The sequence below is a fragment of the Rhipicephalus sanguineus genome, chromosome 7, assembly GCF_013339695.2.
Source record: "Rhipicephalus sanguineus isolate Rsan-2018 chromosome 7, BIME_Rsan_1.4, whole genome shotgun sequence".
In the NCBI taxonomy this organism is placed as follows: Eukaryota; Metazoa; Arthropoda; class Arachnida; order Ixodida; family Ixodidae; genus Rhipicephalus; species Rhipicephalus sanguineus.
Window position 1 is genome coordinate 119,129,620 of NC_051182.1, and position 25,495 is coordinate 119,155,114.

Genomic DNA, 25,495 nt, shown 5'->3' on the forward strand with positions numbered 1-25,495 from the left:
GCGTACCTCGAGATGGCCTGAAACGTAGTTGGCGAATTTCCGCGATGGCACTTTGTTTTGTTTGCTTTTTTCAAACCCCGTGTTCATTTCGTTGGCAATGCGGGTCTTTGGCAGTTAATTTTTGAACATTCGGAGATTTAAGTGGTTGTAAGCGCCCCAAATCGCATATGTCGATTATCGGACACGCGAGGCTACATGCTCAACACGTTTTGCGCAAGTGCAGCCTTTGAAGAAGGTTGTTTTGGTTATAGTGCGGTACCGCTTATAGTGCGGATATTCGCGACTCTGGCAACTTACGTTATAAGCGGTCTATACTGTACTTGAACGTCAACCGCCTTCGAATAACTCTGTCGGCATTTCACGTCAGGCGCACGGTGCCCCGCCAGTCTCGCTGTGTTGGAACTGGCTTGACTGTGGGGGAGCCCCCAGAGGCCTGACGCAGCATCGCAGACTCGACGTAACAAAACGTAACCGCAGCACGTGCGTGTGTTGTCCATGTCGTAGTAAAACAGAGCCTTCATTTCGTGCACACGACTGTCAGTCAGGCATGTGCATATGACCGTGTGCCAACCTTCTGTGTATTCTGCCACTGCAAGCATGCAAGCGTGTTAAAAGCAATATTGACAAAACTTTCCACCCAGCAGACATTACCAGCACTGCTTCATTGATGGCTACATTGAGTGAGACGGGTACAGTATGCTTTCTTAGAATGGAAAATTCTTTCTGCTGTCAGATTATTTTCTTCTGTGATCCAGTTTTCCTGGATTTAAGATCGCTTCTGGATACACCTCGATCGCAGGCATATTCTGGGGCCTGTTACCTAAGTAAACTTGATCGACACAGGAGCAGCTTCAGCTAGTCGACAAGCTGGTATCATGAGATCCGGATATTTTCACGTTTTCGGCCCGTTAGAAACTTTTCCTGGTCCACATGCAGCTGATCTCCTCCCTTTGTTTATGGCACTCGCAGTCACACGCAGCTATCTTCAGCATGCGCAATAAATTTCTCTTGACGTGAACATTCATAATAACAGCGGCACACCACCAATTGCACTTCACAAGGGAAAAATACGATGGGCACAGCTCAGTCACACACGAATTCATCCTACGCAAACTCGCAACAAAATGTGCTCTGTCACCATTATGTGATGGTGATGACGCTGTATCTGACTGTTCTGATGGAAGGTCAACGTAGCTTCGATTTCGTTTTTACCTGCAGGCAGTTGGACTCGTTTTATCGCACAGAAGATGCACATTAGATTCAATCCTTTTTTTTTATGCTGAGAATAAAGATTCGTTCACACCTCCAATTAAATGCTTAGCTGTAAGTTTTAAAAATACAGTAATCTACTTTCCATGGAGAAGTGCAGGGTCATGCTGCGGGCTTATTTAGGCGGTCTGTACAGTCGAATACCGCAAGAACGAAATTTCTGCCACGATGAGTAATTTTCGATTCCCCGTCAGCCGCCCATAGAAAACAATGCGAAAAATGTCTCGTCACAGCGAATACTTTTTCTGGGTATTTCCACGTGAACAAAGTTTTCGCAAGTGCCGCCACATAAGGAAAAGGAGCTTGCCTAGGATTGCCGTGAAATTCTGCTGGAAACTTCACCATTTCTCGTTGCCAGAGCCGTGTGGCCGCATCGCAAGACCAGTGTCTTCATCGGAGACATGCTTTCTGCCACCACACGCACTTCCCGGTAAATTGTTCGCCATTGAGATGCTCAGCGACAGATCGTCCATCCGCCATGATGCTGCCGGCAGGTTTGATGCATGTGCGGGCCGCGGAAGAATCTTTCTTCAAAAACTCCTGCCTTGTATTGACGTAGCACTCAAAACAGAACTACTGCTCGTCGACACAAGCCCTGCAATCGTGAATGACATCCACGGCGTTTTGAAGGCACAAGCGCGGCCAGCGCACACCTAGTCCAAGCATAACTACGTTCTGCTGCAACCGCTGCGAACACAAATGCGGTCATGTCAACACGGTCATGGGCGACCACGAAAGTATGCACGCTTCCAATGTACTACGCACAGCTACTCAAAGCAGTGCTGTGGTCAAAACCGTGGTAGACGCGATCACAGATAGCAACAACGCAGTTCTGAAGGAACATGCACGGCCAGCGCGCACAGATTGAAAACGGGACTACCATTTTCCGCAACCACTGCGCAGAAAACCGCGGCCGTTATTGTCGCGATCATCGATAGCGAATGCGCTCAAGTACGCAGCTAACACATCGGAAGCAATATTAAAGGCAATGAAGTCATAAAACGGCATGAAGCGTTTTGGCTTTCCTTTCGCTCGCTTATGACTGGCAGTGTAGAGCTTCGGCACTTCATTTTCAGTTAGCCTCTAGTGAACTTTGGCATGCTCCTTCGGGGCGCGTGCACGGTACGCTTTGAGGGTAGCCTGCATATTGTATTTGCTTGTGTGTAACCCACATGTATAACGCGTATTGACGCAAAGCCGCCTTCCTGGCATTGCCGTGAAGCCAACTTGCGCACCGTGATTCGCGTATAGCCCGCACCCCGAGTTTAGCGCTAAATTTTCTGTATATTTTGTGCGTGTTATACGCGAGAAAATACATTCCACAGCGTGCGGCCAAGTACGTCGGAGTTAGCGAGAATTCAATGCAAAAGACATTGCATGCGCTGGCTGGGAGCAAAGGACAAGTCATAATCATGAGATCTTCCTAACTTTTGTGGTCTATAGTAGATGAAATTTCGCTGCAACGAAATTCTGCGACAACGAACTTTTTCACGCGTCCCGTCAATTTCGTTGTAGCAAGATTTGGCTGTACGCGTTTTTTGGGCAAGACTGAGTGTCATTGCCTACATGCACTGTTTTTCGGTTATACGACAGTATTGCGTGGTGCCCTCAAAGTCATATAATCTTGGTTCCACTGTACTTGTGCTATTGCGTGGTGCCCTCAAAGTCATATAATCTTGGTTCCACTGTACTTGTGCTGGGGAGCAGGATTTATCCCTTGTGTGAATACTTCTTTTAAAGGGGTACTGACAAAAATTTTGGCCTCACGTTTTTTTTTTTTGCTCCGATGTGTTGCTGGGGGCTTGTTATTCATAACACGGCACATTGTTTGCTGCAGCGCACGACGTTTAAAAAATTACAGGCTCCTCATTACCGATCGGTGTCAGTTTTGGTTTCAAAAACAACAAGCCTCCGGGTGCAACTAGTCACCACCTAGTGGGTGCAGCGCTCGATCACGTCAGCACACAGAACTGTGACACACTTCCGCGTGGTTCGCGAGCAGCCGCCGAGAAGTAGGCTGCTGGAGCGAACGTGGGCAAAAAGACATGGCGGCTATGACATCATCATAACTTGTTGCAGCGTTGTCACGTGAGAGAAGTAGGGGGTCCCCAAGGGGATTAAGGGTGTCAGTAGCACGAGGATGTCGATCGCTCACACAAACTTCAAAATTCGTATAACTTCCAAGCTATATTCGCTGTTGGTATTTTGCAGATAATATACGCACGTTCACCAGAATCGATCCCGCAGGCTATCTGGGCCACCAAATATTGTCAGTACCCGTTTAATGCTCGCGGTCGCTGATACAGGTTATGCGTCACTTTCTTGTATGAATTATCCTTGATTGTTTTGCGCTGTAAATTTGTTCGCGTGCCCTTCTATGATCTTAAGAAAAGCGGTTCTTGTTGTCAGAGTTTGCGCCTGACTCAATATCTTCTATTGCCTTGTTCTCTTCTACCACAGACCCCAACAGCACGTGGACACCGCACAAGGTAGAGCTGGTTCTCTGGGCACACTACGTGGCACGGGAGTTGAAGCCGTCACTCCTAGACGACCTTTCCAAGTACAAGGACTCCGTGCCATCCGCCAATGGCAACGGACCCTCCGCCACCACCACATCAAGCGACACGGCGGACGACCACCACAACGTTGCCTCCAATGGCGCGGCCGAGGACGCGCCCCTGTCGTCGCCCTCGGACTCGCGGTCCAGCGCAGACCTTGCCCAGGTGACGAACGACGAGAGCTCCAGCCAGGACGGACCGGCGGAAAACAATGGAGCGGTGCCGACGGTGGGAGCTGGCGAGTCAGCCGAAGACGACAGTTCCTCGTCGGCCATCATTGCCGCGGACGACGCGGTCGTGCCAGATGTGACAGCGGGGAAAGGAGCCAAGCGGGACCTCGAAGACGAGGAGTCTGCCGAGAGCGACAAGAAAAAGGCGCGGGCGTGAGACTTTGCCATCGTGCCCCCCCGTCCCACCCACCCCTCCTCACCGCCTGACACCACCTTTTGATGAAGAGAGAGAGAGGACTTGTTTATTTCTCACCTCCCACGTTCCCTTGTCCCCATATCACTGACTTTTTTTCTTCATTTTGTTCTACCTCTTCTATTCTGACCTTTCTTCACCTTTGTAGTATCTTTCCGTTAAACTTATCTGTAATGTGATTGTGTTACGGTTCTTTTCTACTGGCTTCTTCTTCCGTTGTTTCCCATCCAATTTTCTCGTCACTACTTCAATCTTTTCTTTTTCTCCCTCCCTCCTTCATTTAGGAAAGAAGCTCACTTTTCATTTAACCTTCTTTCCTTCGCCCTTCATGTACTCTTGCTCCCCACCCTTCCCTTTTTTTTTTCTTTCCATCACCGCTTTTAGATCTTGTCATCCTGACCTCGGCGTGTGAAATGTTTGCCACAACAGGCATCGGGATGCCGCGGCCGCTGCGTCCGTTTTTTCTCGCCAGGATGTCAACACCCTAGGGACCTTTAGTCCTCCGGCCAGGCGCTCTTCCTTGTTCAGAACTGTCGAGCACTGTGCAGGTGGCTTTTTTTTTTTTTTTTTCCTTGTTGTATGTCACTACCATCTCTAAGAGTTGGTCAATATAAAGAAAATGAAATTGGGAAACCAGCAACCACCCTTGGCTCTCTTATTACTACCTCTGGTGACAACGGCTGCAATCTTTTGGGATACGTCTGCGGGAACATGCGCACTTTCTTACAATGCCCAGTAAAGAGAGATGGAAACGCTAACAGCTTATTTTTAAGAGCGCCATTGCAGCGTGTGAACGCTGGGATATCTGTAGACATTAGGGACATGGGGAAGAATCTTGGTACACGTTTAGTCTTCATTCAGTTCTTGAACGTTCTGTTTTGGCTCGCGCGCTTTGTCAGAAGCCATTTGTCAGACCGCTGCCGTCCGGCCAATCACTTGAACGCAAACGAAATGTGTACAAGATTTGTCCCATGTTTAGAATGTCTTGCGATGCTTGTAAGGAAAATGTGGCGCTGCTGTTGCGGAGCTTCCTTTATTTAAGGCATCGTTGCAGTAGGAAAGTGATGGGATGTGGGAGGCTTAGTATATACCTTTGGAGTGTTGTGTGGTTAGAAAAAGAAGTGCTTTGTCAGAAATGAGCTTTCCTAAGCTGTAATTCTGCGTACTACATGTATGCTTGCTCTCCTGTGATACGAGTAAATAAGGAAAATAAAAATTTTGGAATTGGCACACACCGTTCCCTAACATCGTACTTTTCTTCAGGTTTGTCATCTGTGGTACTGCTTACATTATCACTGTACTGCCTAGTGCTTTACGGGAAGGTGGGCCGATCTTCATATTGAGAACTGGCACGCGTGAAAAAGAGAACCCTCAGCCTGAAGCCATTTCATCAAGGTACTTCCCCTTTTTGAAATGTTTTGTTCACGCGGGGCTTCTCTTGTTGAACCACTGTTAAGCTTTGCAGCATATCGGGGCTGCCAAACGCATTTGAAATGCTTATTGACTGTCCTTGGAAGATTTTAATGTAAACTCCACATTTTCCTGCCTTCAATTTTGTGCACCCAAACACAAATGCCACATCTCTGCAGGTTATCATAAGACACCGTCCAGTACTAGGTGGACCTCTATTCCTTCCCTAGAAAGTCTTCCTCTGGCCCACTGTTTTATTTTTATTATATTTTTCATGGTGACGCGAGTTCTGCATTTGACTGGCAAGGCGAGTAGTTGAAATTTGGTTGCAGTGCTTTAGAAGCAAGCCCAGAATCTTATGGCAGTATATTTTCGATGCATTCCTTAATTTTCTTGCAGAGGATGGCCAATACTCGATGAGCCATGCTAGCTACTCATAAGATGACATGACCTAAGAATGAAACTTTTTGTTGTATGCGATGGCACCATGAGTGATGACCACATAACTAAGGTGCTGTTCAAGGTTTCGGTCCACAACAACAGCCCTAGTGCTTTTCTATTTAACTCCCCATTGTCAATTAAAGTCGTGCATACAAATTTCTAGGTAAATTAGCTGCACATCGGGTTTGTGTTGCATAGCGCTCTTATGACAGAGTGCTGAGAAGTCATCATTTGCATTTTGGCTTTGCCATACGGTTAAACTAGGTTCACGTTGCTGGCGTTAAAGCATTACAAGTGATGCACCACTTGCAATGCAGGGAAAAACTAACTATAGTTAGTTTTTCCCTTCAGAAATGGCAGGCTACCTTGGCACTAGTTTCTCGGCTGGGCATTGTGATAGCTGGCCTCGAGGCATCTGGAACAACCTGCCACCTGAAAAAAATGTGCACAGTGGTATCGTACTTAATGCTTCGGCTTTCAGTGAAATGCCACAGGCTAAGCTTCGTTTGTAAGGTCCCTGGGCCGTTGACGTCTTCGGCTGTCGAAGATGCGGCGGTGATGCATGGAAGCCTGGTCACATGACGTCTTGTGTCTTTCTCTCGTAATCTGGACTGCCACATCTCTCTTGTGCCTGCACGGGAGGAGTGTTCTGGCACACTGGTTTCCTGTTACCTCTGTGGTATCCCCCCCCCCCCCCCACACACACACATTAGTACCCAGTGTTTCCCTATTGCGATGAATTTGTGGGAGCGTGTGATCTTGCCTTAGGGCCTTAGTGTTGTTGAAATGGACGCTTTTTGCAAACTGGCAGGGAACGAATTGTCCGCATTTTTTTTTTTCTTTTTCGTCTTCCCAAGACGTTATTCTCTAGCTACCATTTTTTACACACTTCCAAACTGTTCTTTTGACACCTCTTCCCCCTTGTATTTACACCAGTGTATTGATTGCGTTCATCATGTTGGAGTGATTACTTTTTTTTTTGCTCACTTTTTACAATAAATTAAAAGCAGAAAGGAAGTGTTCATTCTGCATCTTCATTCTTCCTTTGCTGAACTTGGTATTGAATGCAAGAAACTCGACGCCCCTGATTTTGTATACACCTCGTAAGCATAGCTAAACTGCATATAATTTGAACGAGGAAAATGTGAAGCACGTACTACTGGTTTGCTGTCTAACAAAGGATGCTGCGCGTCAGTGTGCTGGACCAATGTGTGCCTGCATTGTTTCATGTTGGGGATATTTGCAAGTTCGCCGGCCACATTTGAGGGAGCTGGACATTTCTTCCATACCAAAGACTGACTTCCTTACAGTTCGTATGCTATTGAAATTTAGCAATGGAGCCATTATTTCATTTCAGAGACAATAACCGATTCTTGTGATACTCTTGAGTGACATTTAGCATTGGACTCATTGTTTCCTATCACAAAGACCCCGCGCTCACTACGAAAGTGTTACAAATTGAGCACTTCCCCATGACGTGATTGGGCGTTGCTGTACTCATCCTTGTACCTGTCCGCTCACACCTTCAGTGAAGCGAACACAGTCGCACAAGCCTTGCTTGCTTCACTTCATGATGTTGAACAGCTCGAAGGGTAAGGGACGGTAGAAAAGAGAGGAGGGTAAACTTCTACCATCCCTTGTCCTTTGTGCTGTTCAACATCATGAACCAGTATCAACTTGCCCAGCTTTCTACCTTGCTTCACTATGTCACCGGTGGCCCATACAGCACTTCTCTCCGCATAGTGATGCACAGCGCCGCGCTTAGACGAGGTGACCCAAAGTTTCCGTGCACGACGCCAGCACCATATGCTCCCCTAGTGCACCAACTCAAAACGTCAAAAGTTGTTGGAGCGACCGCGCAGTGCTGCACGCTTGTTTTCGGCGCAGCTCCGAAAATGGCGTTGCTGCCATGTCAAGGGTTGCCTCGTGACCCGCTAGTTTGGTACATGGCATTTTCTTTAGGGGCGAAACACCTTAGGGTCTCTGCGTGTCATGTCGTCACGGTTCCTCATAAGCGGCTATGCGCCGCAAAAATGGGTAAATCCCGCTGTTTGCCACTGGTCCATACTATGCGTATGAGTTAAAGGTTCGTAGTTACTGCCTAAAACGTCGTTTGGCTTCGCAGCGGTGTCAGAATCACTGACGAAATTTACCAAGGCGCTCAAGTTTATCTAAAACCAGAGACACAAACGTGGATATACGGTAAAGTCATCTATTTGAAACACCACTTCTGCAAAGTGATGGTGCTTTACTCGCCACTGGTCCACTAAAAGTGAAGAAGGTAGTCGACAACGTTAGTGGAGCTGAAACTCTTCCCTCCATGCCCGGTTTCATGCTTGGCACCACTAGTGCCTCATCAAAGAAATCTCGGAACAATGCGGCGCATTACCTCGGTCAGGCCCTTGTTCTGTCTCATCGCCCATCGATTTTTCTGTGGGAAACTGGCGCACACTGCATGCTTCGTCCCTCCCCAGGTTTCACGTTAGTGGAGCTGGAACACCCTTCCCTACATTCTTCGTCCCTTCCCAGTTGTGCAGATATGGCATAGCAGCAATTTTTTTTTATCCCGCAATGCCACAACAATCAACCTTGAAGACGTGAAACACTCAAAGAAACCTGTGTAACATACGTATGTGCATACTCAAGGAAGCTTCGCCGACAATACATCCGCCGAGCTATACACATGCTGTATCTTGATACTTTATGCAATAGCAAGTACATGGACACTCGGCTGGTTGGTGCCGTCGCCGTCATGTTCCGTATAAGTCGAAAATGATAACACGGGCCCCGCGTCGTAAGTTGTGCGTGCGAGTCAAATCGCGCGAGCGCTGCGGACTAACTCGGCTGAAGCAGAGATGAAACGAGCCCGCCATCCACGTTGCGCGAACGACACATGCGATAACATCGTCCCGCGTGCCTCCGTAAGGAAATGCGTACTTTGACTTACAAGGCGTGGGCGCCCGTGGCCGTGCGCGCTCATACCTTTGTACGTGCTGTGCTCTTCTCACAACTTCGCGTTGGCGACAGACTGGACAAAAACCACATCGCTCGCTGGAGCGGCTGTATCTCTTACGCCACATTCCAATTTGTGGCTTTTTTTCGCGTGCCTTCTTTTGATCGTTGTCGTATGGATACCACGTGGCCCTTACGCGTGCACAACAGTAAAATTCAGTTGTCTTCTAGAATATGGTCGCGCTCGTTCAGAACTTTCAGGAGTAAGCGCGCCATTGTACCAGCTGACCTGCAAGGTTGTTGCTGTTGTGTGAACTTCCTGGAATTTCTCGGAACACCGACTACAGCGGCGTATTTTGCATTGCCGTAAAGGGAGACTCGAGCGGTGTTTTCCGAGAGTTCTACCTGCGGTCTGCGAGCCCGTGAAGCGGTCGACAGAACGACTGCTAGCAGGGTTGCCGTTGGTGGCTACTTTGCGCCAAATTGGCTACTTCATGGCTCTGTCTGGCGACAAAAATTTCAGGTTGGCTTCATGGCTACTTTCTGGCTATTTTTCTGGCGCATCCATTTTTCTTATAATTTGCACATAAAATCCCACGAAACACAAACCGTCTCGAAACAGACCTTAAGTAGACATTTTGTTTTTTACTGCAACACTTGCGCCTCAGATGTGCTTGCATACTGTTTATTAGCATTTGCAACAGCTACACAGTCAGAATCTATTTTGCCAAACAAGTTGATAACGTCCACTTCGAGACATTTTTAGACTTTTTGCCTGAAAGTGCGAGTGCACGACGCCTACGTCAATGATTCTTCGAATGTTTTGTCGAGAAGGGCCAATATGCCAAAACGGCATGTCAAAAGAGCGGTGACCGTCGGTTTTAAACAAATGACGCAAACAAAACCCCCAAAATAATTCGTTTCACACCGCAACGCTACCTGTAGGTTATATATATTACTATCAACAGATAACGCGATCAAAGCAGTGACAGACAACAGGAGCAAAACGCAGGCACGCACGCAGCGCACCGTGCAATCAGCTTCGGCGGCACTCTTGTTGAAACGTGTTCTTCACTATCGTGCACCGGCGATGGCGGAGGCGTCGTTTTGCGCTATTTGTAGCGTTTCCAGCTTTTCTGTATGGTTCACTGCAGGCTGTTATCTGGCATCAAGTAACTGCGCTCATGCCGTTTGCCGCATATTTTCTATGCAGTGTTTCGCAAAGGCGTAGCCAGGGGGTAGAACACCGGGCCCGTACTCCCCCCCCCCCCCCCCCCAAATAAATTTCTGCCTACGCCACTGGTGTTTCGTGAAACAATTAAGCTCGACTGTGTGTTTTCGCCGACGGTTATTTCGTTACAACAATGGCCGGATCTGCTTGCCGCCACCTTCGTTGTAGCTAGGAACAGCTACGTACGTACTTCTTTCGGTAAGTGAAATTAAGTGCGCCTCACTTTTCGTCATTACTGCTGGAACTTTTAAATGCAAAGCATTTCTTAGCGAACCTCAGGCACTTTGGCCGTTTCTATCTACGTATCTATCTATCTACGTATCTATCTATCTATCTATCTATCTATCTATCTATCTATCTATCTATCTATCTATCTATCTATCTATCTATCTATCTATCTATCTATCTATCTATCTATCTATCTAGCCGCCTACGTCTGGGCGCTCTCCTGGTCGTCTCCATAACTTGTTATACCAAAATTGGCATAGGGGATCAGTGCACGACGAACACGATTCACTGGTCGTGACACGAATAACGCAAAATACATGTCGCGTACGTCATGAAACCCTTTCTCTCAGTCACGTGTGGCACATACCCGTAAACGAGAGTTAATATTATGCGGGTATGTGCCACAGGTGATACAGTCTCAACTAACACAGTAACTGCGAACACACACATTGACACGCAAGGAAAGTGATAATAATAATAATTAACTGTTGGGGTTTTACGTCCGAAAACGGCGATATGATACGAGAGACGCCGTAGCGAAGGGCTCGGCAAATTTTGACCATCGGGTAATAAACGTGTTCCGCGATCGCACACAACACGAGCAATCAGCATTTTGCCTCCATCGAATTGCGACCGCCGCGGCCGGGATTTAATTACCCGCGACCTTCAGGTCAGCAGCCGAGCACCTTAACCGCTACACCACCGCGGCGCACGCAAGAAAAGTGAGGAAGCTGAAGACAGAACAGCCCTGGAAGACGCTCAACTACCATCCACTCGTCCACGTGGTCCACAACGTAGACCACGTAGATTACGGAAAAACCGGGATCAATGCTTCCTACAATAAATCTGTTGAGAGAACCAGGCCTCATCATTACCGGTGACTTCAACATTGATTTATCAAGACCCAACAACGCTTGGTCTTTATACTGCGTGAAACACGGATTGGATGTGGAGAGGGCATCAGAAGACCTCGCTGCCACGTCCACGACAGGAGGCATCATAGATCATTTCATCATAAGAGGCATCCAGGATCTCCACCAGCTACACTATACTTCGCACTTCACTACATTTAGACCCCTCATAGCCGCTAACACAAACGATCCGATTAACAAATCCCGTCCAGCCAGGGGCGTACGTAGCCAGAAATTTTTTTCGGAGGGGGTTCAACCATACTTTATGTATGTTCGTGCGTGAGTTTGTATGCGTGCGTGTATATATACGCAAGCAAAACTGAAAAATTTCGGGGGGGGGGGGGTTGAACCCCCCAACCCCCTCCCCCCTGGCTACGCCCCTGCGTCCAGCTGCTGGTGCTGACTGATCACGGTGATGATGACCTTGTTCAAGAACTGTCAAGAACCCCTTCTATACACATACACGCGGGTTTGTGAAACGTGCGTGCGTTCTCCGTCATAAAGGAAAAATATAATAGCATAACTGTAACTGTGACTGTAACGTGTACGAGAAGTGCGCCTGCGCGTGCCCCTCGGCCGTGTATTTATCTAGGGAAGCTTTCCTGAATGAAGCTTAGTTGCGAGTAACGTCTGTCCTGTGCATCTGTGTTCCTTCTTTGTCATGTTCGGATTCGCGCTATCCGGTATTGAAGAATATAAGCGTTATACATATCAGCTTACCGCGTCTGGTGTTGGTAACACCCTTGTTGCTCTTGCCATCGTTACGCAACTGTAAACAACTGCTTATATAATACATATGCGACTCTTCAACATATGAGTGTGCGTATACCACTTCCACATTTCTCTAGCGTCATTCCGTAACGTTTCGCTCAATATGAAAAATTACGCCACAGTCACCATCTCGCGCATGCTTCGCATAACATCGATTCCCACGCGGTACGTGGGATCTGCCAAATTTTTTAGCTGTCTTGTAATTAAGACGTTAAATATGACAGTTCTTTGCTAGTGGTTGAGTCTTGGTTGAACGCGAAACTATACATAACTTGCACGTGACGTCACAGACAGGTTCTCTGCGCTGGTTCACAAACATGGCGGCCACCGTGACTTTTTTATCTCATTAGAGTGATCATTTCAACGGAGGACACCCAGTCCCTCCCCGCGCGTTCGTTTGTGCATTCCCCGCTTTCTTCTGTTCGCCAGTTGCGCCAACGGGGAACACAAAGGATTGGAGGGTGCACCGGAACTAATCTGATGTCACCGTTTCTTGCTCCGCGCGTTCGAGCAAGAGTTCACCCTGCCTCAACTAGTTGGTTCGCAAAGATGGCGGCCACGGTGACGTCAATTCCAGATATGTATTATGGAGGACGCGCCGGTGCGAATCGTAAGCCAGACGGACTCGCCCTATTTCCGGTAATCTTGTTCTTCTGCGGGTTATAGCTCGTGTGTGGGTGTGTGCGTGACTCAAGACATCCTGTAGCCCTAGATGGCTATCCGGCCGTCGGCTAGCCGTGCTAATACGCGCCTTGACAAACGTCTTGACAAGATCAAGCTAAGGCGTTCTTTAGACGTTTTCGTAATTTTGCTGTAGTGGCTCTAGAAATAAAAAAACAAGCTATTATAACTGTGTTCTATTAGCCCTTTCAGCTAGCCGGTCAAGACGTTTTTTAGACGTCTTCTTTTGTGTTTCATGGCTTGCCTCGCGGCCGCTTCGCGGGCCTACTGGATTGCCCAGAGCTGGTCGGCGAGCTTGGAGCTGCGCAAAGCGGCTTCCCACCTCGCCGAGAGAGCATCGGGCAAGGTTCATTTCATATATATGTTTTGTACGGAAGCCTGAAATGTGGAACCCGTATCACGCGCGGACTCCGACGTGTGATCATATTTGGCACGGAAGCCGCACATATGCAACCAGTATCATATGGACTCCGTAATACCACAATCCGTCTTTGTGGAACCCCCTATACATATATGGAGCAATATTTGGTACGGAAGCCGCACATGTGGAAGTTGGAACTCGTACCATGTGGACTCCGAGTGACCATAATTTTATAGAAATGGAAATTTATTTGGCACAGAAGCCGCACATGTGGAACCGGTAACATGCGGACTCCGTAATGCCATTATTATTTGTCATATGGAACCCATATGCGGTCGCTGTGCGACCACAATTCTATATAGATGGAAATTTATTTGGCACAGAAGCCGCACATACGGAACGTAACATGTACGAGCTCCGTAATACCATAATCCGTATGGAACACCATATACATGGAGCATTTTTTGGTACGGAAGCCGCACGTACCCGTGAAACACAAAATAAGCTATTTTATGTCTAAAGACGTCTTGCACGGATATTTGAGAAGTCTAATATATAGTTGTCCTGGTCAAGACACTGTAGCTGTAGTATATCGGACGATCAGCAAGACCTGCTAATGCCACGCTAAAACTTGTCTAAAAAACGTCTTGACGAGATCAATCTAAGAATTTTTAGACGTCTTCAGAGTTTTGTTAGCTATTATAACTGTCTTTAGAGCGCATGTTTGCTTAGCAGCCTAACCACTAACATACGAAGTTAGGGAATGGAGGGAGAGGAAAGAGCACCGACAAAGTTCTTTCGTAATTCGTGTCCTTTCTCTCATTTCTTACGTCAGCCGTCGTGCCGGTGACCAAAGAATCGAGCAACATTACCGACATGCCCGTTCATCCACCCTTGTCCTCTCTGTGGCATTTATAAATTTTCATAACACAGTGTCCCGTACAAGCAACATTAATGGCAACTTCATCATACCAAATATATCCAAGTTTCACATAGACTATACATCGGCTTGCTATTGAACAAATAATAAATCTGAACATGCGTAGAATTAATATGTATGTACTTCACAAAGTAACCATGCATGCTTATATGCAGCAATAAATTACGCTGTGATCTTGTGAAAGCGGCTTGATTAATGAATAAAACACAAACGATTGTTGCACAATGTACAACAGCACGTGACCGCAGAATATGAAGCTGATTGCTGCGGCAGCAACATAAATTCAAGTTCCGCAAGCACTCCAGGCCTCATAGAGAAATTGCAGTGGCTCCCACATTAGATGGCACTGTCTCGAGCCCAATTTCTTGTAAAAAATTCAGCAAAGAAAAACTGCATACAACAAACAGCAAGAAAGGTAGATATGATTTACAATTACGTAATACACGACGTGGTAACCGATAAATGTGATTTTGTCCACCTATAAAATTAGGGTTACATTTGCTTTGAGTGCATAAGTTCTAAACTTGGTAACCCTTACTATCGGTGCACAAAATCACATTTATCGGTTACCACGTTTAGAGTATAGAGCATCTAGTCATTCGGAAGTCAGATTTGCAATTACATACGGGATAAAATGCTGGCTTGCATTTATAAATGACAGTCATAATAGCAATCACAGGCGAGGCACCTATGGTAGAAGGGCTGTACATTATTTATGCCAGCGACTGGCCGACATGGTATGTAGCGAACAAACAAGTGCTCGCTCGCACGCACACACAGGAGCCCAAAATAGGATGAGTAAGTCCGGTTTACGATTCGCACTGGTGCGTCCTCCATAGTTTTCATGTTACAACGACGAAAATTCAACCACCAGCAAATAACTGTAATATTTAACATTTTAACTACAAGACAACTAAAATAGTTTCGGTAGTACTGAACAAAAGACAGGCGCATTGAATTTCACTAACAGACAAAAAGTGTCGTCCGAACGTACGACGTGAAAGGCGCGGTTAGCCATTGCGTTGTGAGCACCATGGGTTGAAAGGAATATACTCACCCAACTGTTGATAGTATATCAGTGGTTATACTCCTTTTTAGTGGTGAAACTATAATTAGTGAGGTTTTTGTCCGCACTGTTTTTAAAGATAAAACCGAGTCATTGCTCTTTCGACATCATTCTAGCATTTTTTGAGCTTCTAAAGAAAACACTAAAAAAATTCCTTGAGGCAGGCATGCGCTTTCAGACAAGATGTCTAAAGGAGGTCTTGAAGTAGACGTTATGAACTTTCTTGGCAGAATGGACTATGGCGACACCGTAAGTAGTTGCTTCAAAATGCTAATAAGCATGCAAACTAGAGCACTGCACGGGCCGTAATTCTCGGCCCGGGCCCGGCCCGGACCCGGAACTCGTTCCAATTTACCCGCCCGAACCCGGCCCGGTGACTCAAAATGAGACCCGGGCCCGGCCCGAACCCGAGAAAAAATCCCGCCTACCCGGCCCGGCCCGGCCCGACCACAGATCAGGCCCGACTGAGGCCCGAATCAGTAGTCTAGGTGGCGTTGCCCGAACATGGAATCGACAGTAAGGTGTTTTAAGTGGCAGATATCTACGTTTGTTGGCGTATGTTTCGCTAACAATTATACTTTAACATACGGTGATTTCTTGTAAAAGGGGCTCACGGTGCAAACACTTGAGCGGAAATATTGGATACAATTAATGTTTGTTCGGCAGTGGTATAGTCTACCCATTTTTTCGGCAAATACACTAGAGATTATGAAGGGCGTTTTGTAGCAGACATTGTAGCAAGGAAAGTGATTCGCAGTACGAGTTCAGTTTCGATAAGGAGTGCAATAACAACAAAGGATGGATTGATGGATGGATAAACTTTATTACGGTCCATCAGAACACGCCTAGCACGTTGTGGGCAACTCCGACATCGGAACAGAAAGACCAAGTCTCTCTGCTGCGTCGCGGGCCCGTTGGACTGCCCATACATCAGCTGTTCTTCTAGCACGGAGCTGGTAATAGCAGCCTCCCATTTGGACGGCGTGATGACTTCGCCGCCACGTAACACGGAGCACCAGCAGAGCATGTGTCCTAGATTGGCTTGGCAGAGAACAAAACGCTCACTTCACTTTGTTTTTATTGCACTCTATAGCCTATTGAAATTTATAGCATGCTCTAACCACAAAGCCAATCGTGCACCCTTCTCGATATGTAGCATCTGTTCTCACCATTGTAGTACCTTGCCACAGCAAGAGAAACAGAGGAAAAAAAACCATATTTGATATTTGTGACCGTTGTTTTAAATACACCAATCTAGGTAAATGTATGGAACAGCGTGCACCACGTGTATGCGTATAGGCGGCCGAAAGGAAGAAAAAAACTATTTGTCATAGCATGTTTGACGAGTGCTACCGTCAGTACGCCACACGTAGAAACCGCAGAGGAAATAGCTATCGCATTAGCCATAGCACAAACACAAGCGGACGTGATCGTCAGTGATTCGCAGACGGCGATACGAAACTTTGCAAACGGCCGAATCTCCCCAGAGGCACTTCAAATTCTACAACTCGGTAATAATCAAGAAAAAAGTGTCCATCTGATATGGACACCCGCTCACACACTATCAGAAGGTAGTAATGAGGCGGCGCACCGCATGGCTCGAGGGCTTACAGACCGAGCATCGATTAGTGCCGTCTCAGGGAATACCGATGAGTGGGAGTGGGAAGATAGAATGACCACATTTCACGAAATTACAGTACACCATAGATTGCAGAGGCGTACATTCCCACCGCCTCACCCGAAATTAAGCAAGAAACAGTCTGTCGAATGGCGGCAGTTACAAACCCGATCCTACCCGAGTCCAGCTATCATGCATGTAATACACCCAGACTTATACACGACAGACAAGTGTAGGCATTGCGACTCTAGAGCCACCTTAGAGCACATACTATGGGGATGTCCAGACATAATAAACAATAGCTGTGGATGCAGCCTTAAACAGCGACAGCCTCCGCGCGCGCTGGGAGTCTGCGTTGCTCAGCTCGGACCTGGAGCAACAACTCTGGGGCCGTCCCAGCGAGCCGAGGAAGCCGCCAAGGGCCAGCAACCCTTGGCCGACCTAGGCGGATCCAGGCCCATCCCACCAATTCGCAGGGCAATCAATAAAGTTAATTCATCATGGGTGGCTTTTTAAACACAAACAAAATAATTGCACAAGAGCAATATGGTTTCCGTAAAAATAAATCTTCAGAAACAGCTTTACTTGAAATAAAGAACAAATTCTTGACAACATTGAAAACCGAATGTTAACCCTTGTATATTTCTTGATTTTAGAAAAGCCTTCGATTGCGTGCAACATAACGTTCCTTTCAAAAAACTACCTCACTATGGTATTCGTGGCGACGCATTATCTTTAATAGAAGTTAGCATATCGGTTATGCCAAACTGGTTAACATCCCTCTCTTTCCTCTCTCCCGTTTTCCTTCCTATCTAACGTCAAAACACAGTACACTATGATAAATGGTGTTACTTCTGAAATTCAGTCTATTAATACGGCGTACACCAAAGCTCAGTTTTAGGACTGTTCTGTTTTTGTGTATATTAATGATATTGTTCAGGTACAGGGCTACTGTAACATTATACTACATGCCGATGATACCAACGTGTTCTTCTCAGGAAGGAATTGCATATTATTTTTTAACAAGCCAACACATGGCTACAAAGATTAAATTTGTGGCTTAATGCAAATAAACTTCAATTAAATGTAAGCAAAATAAAATACTTGCTCTTTAAATCAAAAGGAACGAACACGCCCTCTCAACCTCAGTTACAATTTAAAAAAATAAATATCGAACAGTCAAGCACAGCCAAATTCCTGGGAGTTATATTCCATGAGATATGTCCTGGTCACCACATATTGATTCTCTCAAAATTAGTATTGCCCGTGCTGTAGGTGCCTAAACAGTTGCGATATCTACCAACAAACGTGAAACACCATATTTATAACGCACTAGTACATTCCCCTTTAACGTACTGTCTTCTAGTTTGGTCGACCACTACTCAGTATAATTTAGGATCACTTCAAACACTTCAAAACCGCGCACTGCGTGCAATAGAAAACTTAGGACATATGGTCAGCACCAAAACGTACTATTGCAAATATAAATATTTACAGTGTCCAAACTCCATACATATAAGCTATTTCTTGAGATTATGCGGCAATTTCAGAGCGACAGACATACCTTCCAGAGTAAATACTGTGTAAAAAACGACAGGCTTACTTCAGGAATAGTTTTATACCTAGTAGAACAACAAATTACGGTGAACAAAAGCTTGCGGTGCAAATTCCTAACCTCCTCAACGACTATGCCTTAACCACAGATCTCCTAAATTCTGGAATTACGAAGCAAGCATTAAAAAAAAAACTATAAGAGAAAATTCTCAGAGGACTAAAACCAAAGTTATTCTGTGAACTCTATGATTCTGCATCAATGTATCGTTTTTTTTTGTTTTTTTTCCCGCTTGTGGCTCACGAGCCCCATCAGGGGTTCTTGGTTGCCGATCATTTTTTTGCTCGAGTGTTACACGTGCATCATCTCTTATATTTGGGTTTCTACCTTTAGTGCTAAGTACCTGTCAAACTGAAACATTGATGTTTTTCTTTCTTTTCGATTATTGTCTTTGATTTTGATGAATGTGCATTTCATCTGTGTAAACAAGTGTAATGACTGATTTCATGTATGCTTTTATGTTCAAAAATGTCGTCTTTCTGCTGCTGCTGCTGCTGCTGTATGGTGGCACGGCCCAGTCAGGCAAGTTTGCCTTTAGCCGTGTCCCCTTGGACAATTCAGTGTTGTTCTAAATAAACTAATAAAGAAAGAAAAGAAAGAAAGATAACATTCTCTCTTAGTTAACATTCACATAACATTGTGAATGTAAATCTGTGTTAAAAAAGTAAATCTGTGTTATCGCATTTGTTTATGTCATTGAAGTGCAAACTATATCAGGACCGTGGCATTTCTGATGCGCGCGCAAGGCACTTAAGTTCGCCACTAAGCTAGGGCATTGCTTTCTTTTTTTTGGGGAGGGGGGGGGGGGGGCGTGCTTACGGCTCACGACATCAGTATAGAGAGACGCCGTGGCGGAGGATTCCGGAAATATCGACCACCTAGGATTATTTAACAGGCACCTAAATTTAAGCACACGGGCCCCTAGCATTTCGCCTCCAACGAAATGCGGCCCCCGCGTCGGGATTCAATCCCGCGACCGTCAAAACAGTCAGGCGTCAAAACAGAATTATAACCACTAGACCACCACGGCGGATTCCAGCGAGGGCATGGATAGGAGTACTTAGAAATGCCGCACGGCGAGAAATACAAAATTTCGCCCATAAAGCACATTATTTGTTAAAAATGATCAAGTTAGAAAGCTGTTTTGAGGCAGTAGGAAGAATAATACAATAAATTATTCCCCTCTATTCCCCATGTTTGCAGCTTCTATAGAGACTATAATTCCGACGAATAAGTTTTTGTCGAAAATCTGTAGCCATGTCACGTCAATGCAAGGTGGTGCGTCGTCCTTAATATATGTGAATGATGCCTGCAGCTCTAGATGGTCGGAGGTCAGTGCTTCTGTGTCGCAAGCGCTCATGTTCTACAAGCGGGCTCTCTCTTCAGAATCAGCGATGCGCAATGACGCGCCGAATCACTTCCACAAGTCACGTATTTAATGGCCAGAACCCCGACGAAAGCGAAACAACCAGAAAAAAAAAAAAAAGCTCGTCGTATAAAATGCGAGAGAAAGCCAAAATGCAGGAAAAAAAAAAAAAGCCATACGAAGAAAATATCAAAGAATAGGCTAAGGTCCTTTGCCGACATTGAAACTTTGTGTCAGGGCATAAAAAAAAAAAAAAAACGAACCTGTAGGCGCAATAGGCACGCAACTTTGAAGCTTATAGCTTCTCGCGAAGTTGAGAAATCGATACTATTCCAGAGGCTCGAGCTAATATCCTCCTTCACCGCTGCCTAATTTTAGTCGGATCGCGAGCATGGCATACTGCCTGCCATTTGAAAGGATAGAAACTATGAAGATAATGTTGTATTACTACCAGTCTAGAGACGCCAAAGGGTACAAAGCCGTGTAAATTTGAGGGCTGAATATTAGTTGTGTAATCATTAAATTTTTAATCTCTTTACCGTTCTCTGACAATTTCCTTCTTTCAACAATGCGTGGGCTGGTCTGCGGTGACAAAGAGAAAGATCACGCAATCTGAAGTCTCCGCGACAACGCAGTAATTCGGCGAATTTTAATTATACCGCGAGTGTGCTTTTTGCAATGGATCAATTTTGTGTCGTGAATGTCGTCGCTAATGAAAAGCGCAGAGTACAAAGGACCTTCGTATAACAAGACTCTATACTGCAGCGCCTTTGTACTACTTCACTGAATTTATTTCTAGTTTTTCTTGCTTTAAAAGGGATGCAAAAAACCTAAAACTAATTGTTTCACTCCCTTCTCTCTCCCTCTTTTCTTCTTATATATGAGCAAGGGGGAGTAGCCAAGTTAATTAAGTGTCTGCTGGTGCGTGGGTGTCATATTGCAGTGATGAAATCGAAATTCGGTTACTAAGCTTTTCACTGAAAGTATCCTTTCGTCGTATCACCATAAAATGCGCATGTGCTACTAAGTAAAATAAAAAAAAAATGTGCTTAGTAATGTTCAAGGTAAAAAGAAGCGCGTCTACCAGTGCCCAAAATTTACGGACTACTTTAGTCAAGGTGGGGTGGCACGTGATCACATGCGGCTTAAGTATGTTGCATACGAAGTTACTGCGAATTACTTCGTACGCATGCGAAGTTACTTATGCAGTCACCAACAATAGAGGTTCACAGCCGAGTCAAGTACCATCGATGCGTGACTAGACTATGGGTGAATGGGTGACCGGCAAGTCGCTGAATCAAAATAATTTATTATGCCCTTTCTGAAAAGGCTTTGCAAGAAACTAATAATAATAAAAAAATTCGGCAGATCCCACGTACCGTGAGAGTCGATGTTATGCGAAGCATGCGGCGGGAAGGGGACTGTGGCGTAATTTTTTACTGAGCGAAACGTTACAAAGTGACGCTAAAGATTTGCATAAATTTTATGCGCATATATATATATATAATATATATATATATATATATATATATATATATATATATATATATATATATATATATAATATATATATTGAAGAGCCGCATATGTGTTATATAACCAGTTGTTTACAGTTGGGTAACGCTGCTAACGGCACGTGGGTATTACCAACACCAGAAGCAGTAAGCTGACATGTAGTGTTTGTCCTTATGATGGGGAACGTACGCACGTTTAACGAACCCGTGTACATGTGTGGAAGAGCTTCCTGAGAGTTCTTGAACAAGGTCATCATCACCGTGGTCAGTGAGCACCAACAGCTCGTCATGACTTGTTATCGGATCTGGTCGTGATCGCGGTGATGAGGGGTCCATGTGTACTGAAGTATGGGTATAGTAGAGCTGTTGGAATTCGTGGATGCCTCGGTCATTTCGTCGACAAACTGTGAGTCGATAGAGCCGGCGCCATGTCGGAACCTGAAGCCACCCTTCGCGTTGGTGAGGTATAGGCCGTCGAGGCTGGTAGGCCTGGATAGTGCAACGCAGACCAACATCAGTGGGTGGTGTTTGTCGTATTCGTCGACTACTTGGGCGTATGTGGCCTACGTAGCCTAGTCTACAAAGCGGCTGTCAGTCAATCTGGCATCATCCTCGGTCAGCATGATGCCGTCGCCCAGCCTCGTAAGAAATGAAGAGGACACTGCAGCGCGCCGTTCTGGCGGACTAAGTGCACTTTACGGTGCGATGATGTGAATATCATGTGTAGCTTTCTTATTGTATTCCTGCGGCGTCGGGCAATGCTTCAATATAGCTTGCTGAATCATAGGAATACAAATGTAATGTTTATTACACTGCTATAAAAGCGAGAGAGAACACCGGAACCACAGACGTTAATCTGATATGACGCCTGTACCGTAGGAACATCATGTAGTGTTTATTGCTTTCTTGCAAAATTAGATAGCCAGCACCATAACCACAATTGCCGTTGCACCGCCATTACGCCTGCATAGGCTGTTTTTCCAAACCAATTTATATACCTGGCGTGAGTCTGTGGTAGAATAACTGATTGCCACGCAGAATGCTTGGGTTCGATTCCTGCTGGGATCCTAATTTTCATTCTTTCCATTCGTCGGGTCAACGCTGCCGATGTCGGTTTTTCTTAAGGCTCTTCCATTTAAGTTACCAATGTCTGTTCTCGACGTTCATGGGTAGATATAAACTGTCATCACCTGTGGCACATACCCGTACACCGCGGCTCGTGGTAAAGGGTATGTGCCACACGTGTCTTGAGGAAAGGGTTTGGCGACGTACGCAACAGGATTTTCGCGTTATTCATGTCATGACCCGACCGTCATATTCATCAAATATTCTTACCCTCCAGTGGCAATTTCGGTCTACACCAAGTTAAGGAGGCGATATGAGAGCACTCAGACGTAGGCGGCTAGATAGATAGATAGATAGATAGATAGATAGATAGATAGATAGATAGATAGATAGATAGATAGATAGATAGATAGATAGATAGATAGATAGATAGATAGATAGATAGATAGATAGATAGATAGATAGATAGATAGATAGATAGATAGATACGTAGATAGAAACGCTCAAAGTGCCAAAGGTTCGCTAAGAAATGCTTCGCATTTAAAATTCGTTCTCGGTTCTCGGTGCATGCCCTCACCGTCCCGTAAGCAAACGAAAGACTGTGGGCGTAACACTGGCCGTTTCAAAGTATCCTAGAATGCCACTGCAAGCAAAGTTGGTAAGTGCCCACACACCAAAATTATTCGTTTTGCGAATCAGCGAAGGACCATTACGTGTCCGTAAGGCAACACGTGATCCTACGCAGCTGTTCACTTTGTTGATGATTTTGCTGATGATGATGGAGAGACTAAGCATGTCTGAGCGCTTTGTACTAGGTGGGCCTTTAAAACACCCATTCCATGCGCAATTCACATGCTTTGACGTCTGGTGCGATTCTTCGCTTCTGCCACGCAATATTACATGCGTTGAGGAGACTCTTTCCGCGACATGACATTCAATATAGTGTTTTTTCGAAGCTGTTTCAAGCCATGGCGTGGCTCTCTGTTAGAACACCTGCTTCTAACTCGAACCCGAAGATTTTTATTACTTATTTTATTTGCATCTTTCTAGATTTTTCGGTCACGGACAAGATGATTATTTTTCTCTCACCACCAACGACGCCGACGCCGACACCGTAATGTCTGCAAAACGAGCTCTTTAACACTATCGCGTTAAATTGGGTCATAAAAGAGAAATCGACTATTCAATTTCACGCTTCCAATGTTTTTTATCGAAATAAAGAAGTGAACCAAGCAAATAAAACTACAAATTAACAGGGCAGTTGTTTCATTTTGTAAAAGAAGTTAACGCACAGCGCTACATACATTCCTGTGAGTGCAGGCTTGTGACGAGGGCCCAAATGACTATTGGGCCCTCGTCACAAGCCTGCACTCACAGAATATTTACTCCTAATCTAATCTTGCGGATCTTTGAGTAGCCTTATTCTCTTGCTTGACTACCACCAGTAAGATAAAAAGGACTGGTTCGTTGATTGCCTTCTATTACAAGTGTAGGAAAGAGATGACATAATTAGAGCGTCCCATGCAAGAAAGAATTCAATTCTAGAATCAGAAGGCCAATATGAGGCAGGAAGTTTCGAATTGCTGAGAAATACGTCCCTCTTAACTCAGCAGATATGAATTTGCGAGACACTTGGAGATATTTTCAGGTTATTTTCGGTGACAGTTTTCTTAAATCACTCTGCAAAAAATTTTTTGTAGCTTGACGTATCATATAAGCCGTATCAAGCAAAAATATAAATCACAATGCACTTAGAGACGCCCTGGCTAATAGACCCGATATTAATTTAGGCGTAAGCGCTTGGCCTGCTGGAGTACTCCTTGTTTCCGTTATTCCTGGACAATTAACAATCGCTTCGAAAGCAAGATACTTACACTTCTCTTAAAATTCGAAAACTGAGGCCCATTGTGCTTTGGGAATTTTAATGTTTCAGTTATATTATCAAAGAAACAGTCGCCGATAAGTGAACGCCGCTATAGGACAACGACGCCATCCAGCAGGAGAGCGAGCGAGCGAGCGAGCGAGCGAGATAAAGAGAGAGAGAGCGAGAGAGAGAGAAACGGTGGCAAAGTGAAAGCGAGGGTACTTTTGAAAGAAGCACCATGCTGAGCGCAGTCATTTAAAACCTTGCGCAGAACGATGGAAAAAAAAAACATTGCTCAAGAACTTTCACAGCCGGGGGGCTTCGTTAAAGACCTTAGTGCCTTTAAAGCGCCACGTCACGTTGTAAAGGTCATTGTGAAACTGGCAGTTTATACGAGTTGAAGAGACGCACGATCTCTGCGACGGGGCTGAAGGGTTTCGTCTAATGTCGCAATCCTTCAGACCCTCCTGTGAGGTATTATTTCACAGCCACACTAAAAAAAACACATTGTGAGTCCTTGACACGTGTATTACCCTATAAAGGTACACGTGAACAATCTTTGAATATTATTATACCACAAATATTATTACACTTATTATTATTACACAATTATACTTATACTAGCTCGCGATCTGAGCGTCTAGAAGTACCAACCATGCAAACGCTTTTTTCCTTCTAACACTCGAGAGGTGAGGAAAGAAGATAAATTTAAGGGCTTGTTTTTCTTTGTTAGACACAATATAATGACAACTAACAGACAATAATGCCAAGGAAAGTATAGGGAGTGTTCTTTGTAGCAATTAGGTAAAGTGGACGAAAAGTAACCTGCTGCCGGCAGGGACCGAACCTGCGACCTTCGAATAACGCGTCCGATGGTCTATCACTGAGCTACGGCGGCGGTCATCCTATCGCCCACTTTATGGGGTATATATGTGCATATAAACCTAGGAGTTAGTCAGCGCCGGTCGCATCCACGACGGCGAGTGTGGAACACTTTTTTTTTCTGCCAGTTGGCGTCACGTAGCACGTGGTCTTTTCACGAGCCGGCAGCTGACCAATAATCCCTCGCATACTACACCAAGTCTGCCAGAACGAGACACTCGCTATGAATGAAGGAAAGAAGAATAACTTTTAAAGGCTCGTTTTTCTTTGTTAGGACACAATATTAATGAGGACTAACAGACAATAATGCCAAGAAAGTATAGGGGGTGTTT

General features: G+C 45.4%; 1 protein-coding gene and 1 long non-coding RNA gene across 4 annotated transcripts in view; one reads left to right on the plus strand and one right to left on the minus strand.

Moving 5' to 3' along the window:
- Positions 1-25,495, plus strand: part of LOC119399800 (uncharacterized) — a 43,898-nt gene that overhangs the window by 14,582 nt on the left and 3,821 nt on the right. Inside the window, exon 4 of one of the 3 annotated variants that reach the window (XR_007416923.1) lies at positions 3,730-5,333. Coding sequence is in view for 1 of the 3 variants with exons in the window: in XM_037666645.2 (XP_037522573.1) it covers positions 3,730-4,214 (485 nt within the window). In the remaining 2 variants the exon portion in view is untranslated. Of the gene's footprint in view, positions 1-3,729; positions 5,481-25,495 lie in introns of those variants that run through there. The other 2 variants (XR_007416924.1, XM_037666645.2) reach the window with 2 other exon arrangements.
- The window catches only part of LOC125759344 (uncharacterized), a 24,266-nt gene continuing 3,152 nt past the window's right edge, over positions 4,382-25,495 (minus strand). The window contains exon 2 of the long non-coding RNA XR_007416925.1: positions 4,382-4,583. This is a non-coding gene — a long non-coding RNA (uncharacterized LOC125759344). The remainder of the gene's footprint in view (positions 4,584-25,495) is intronic.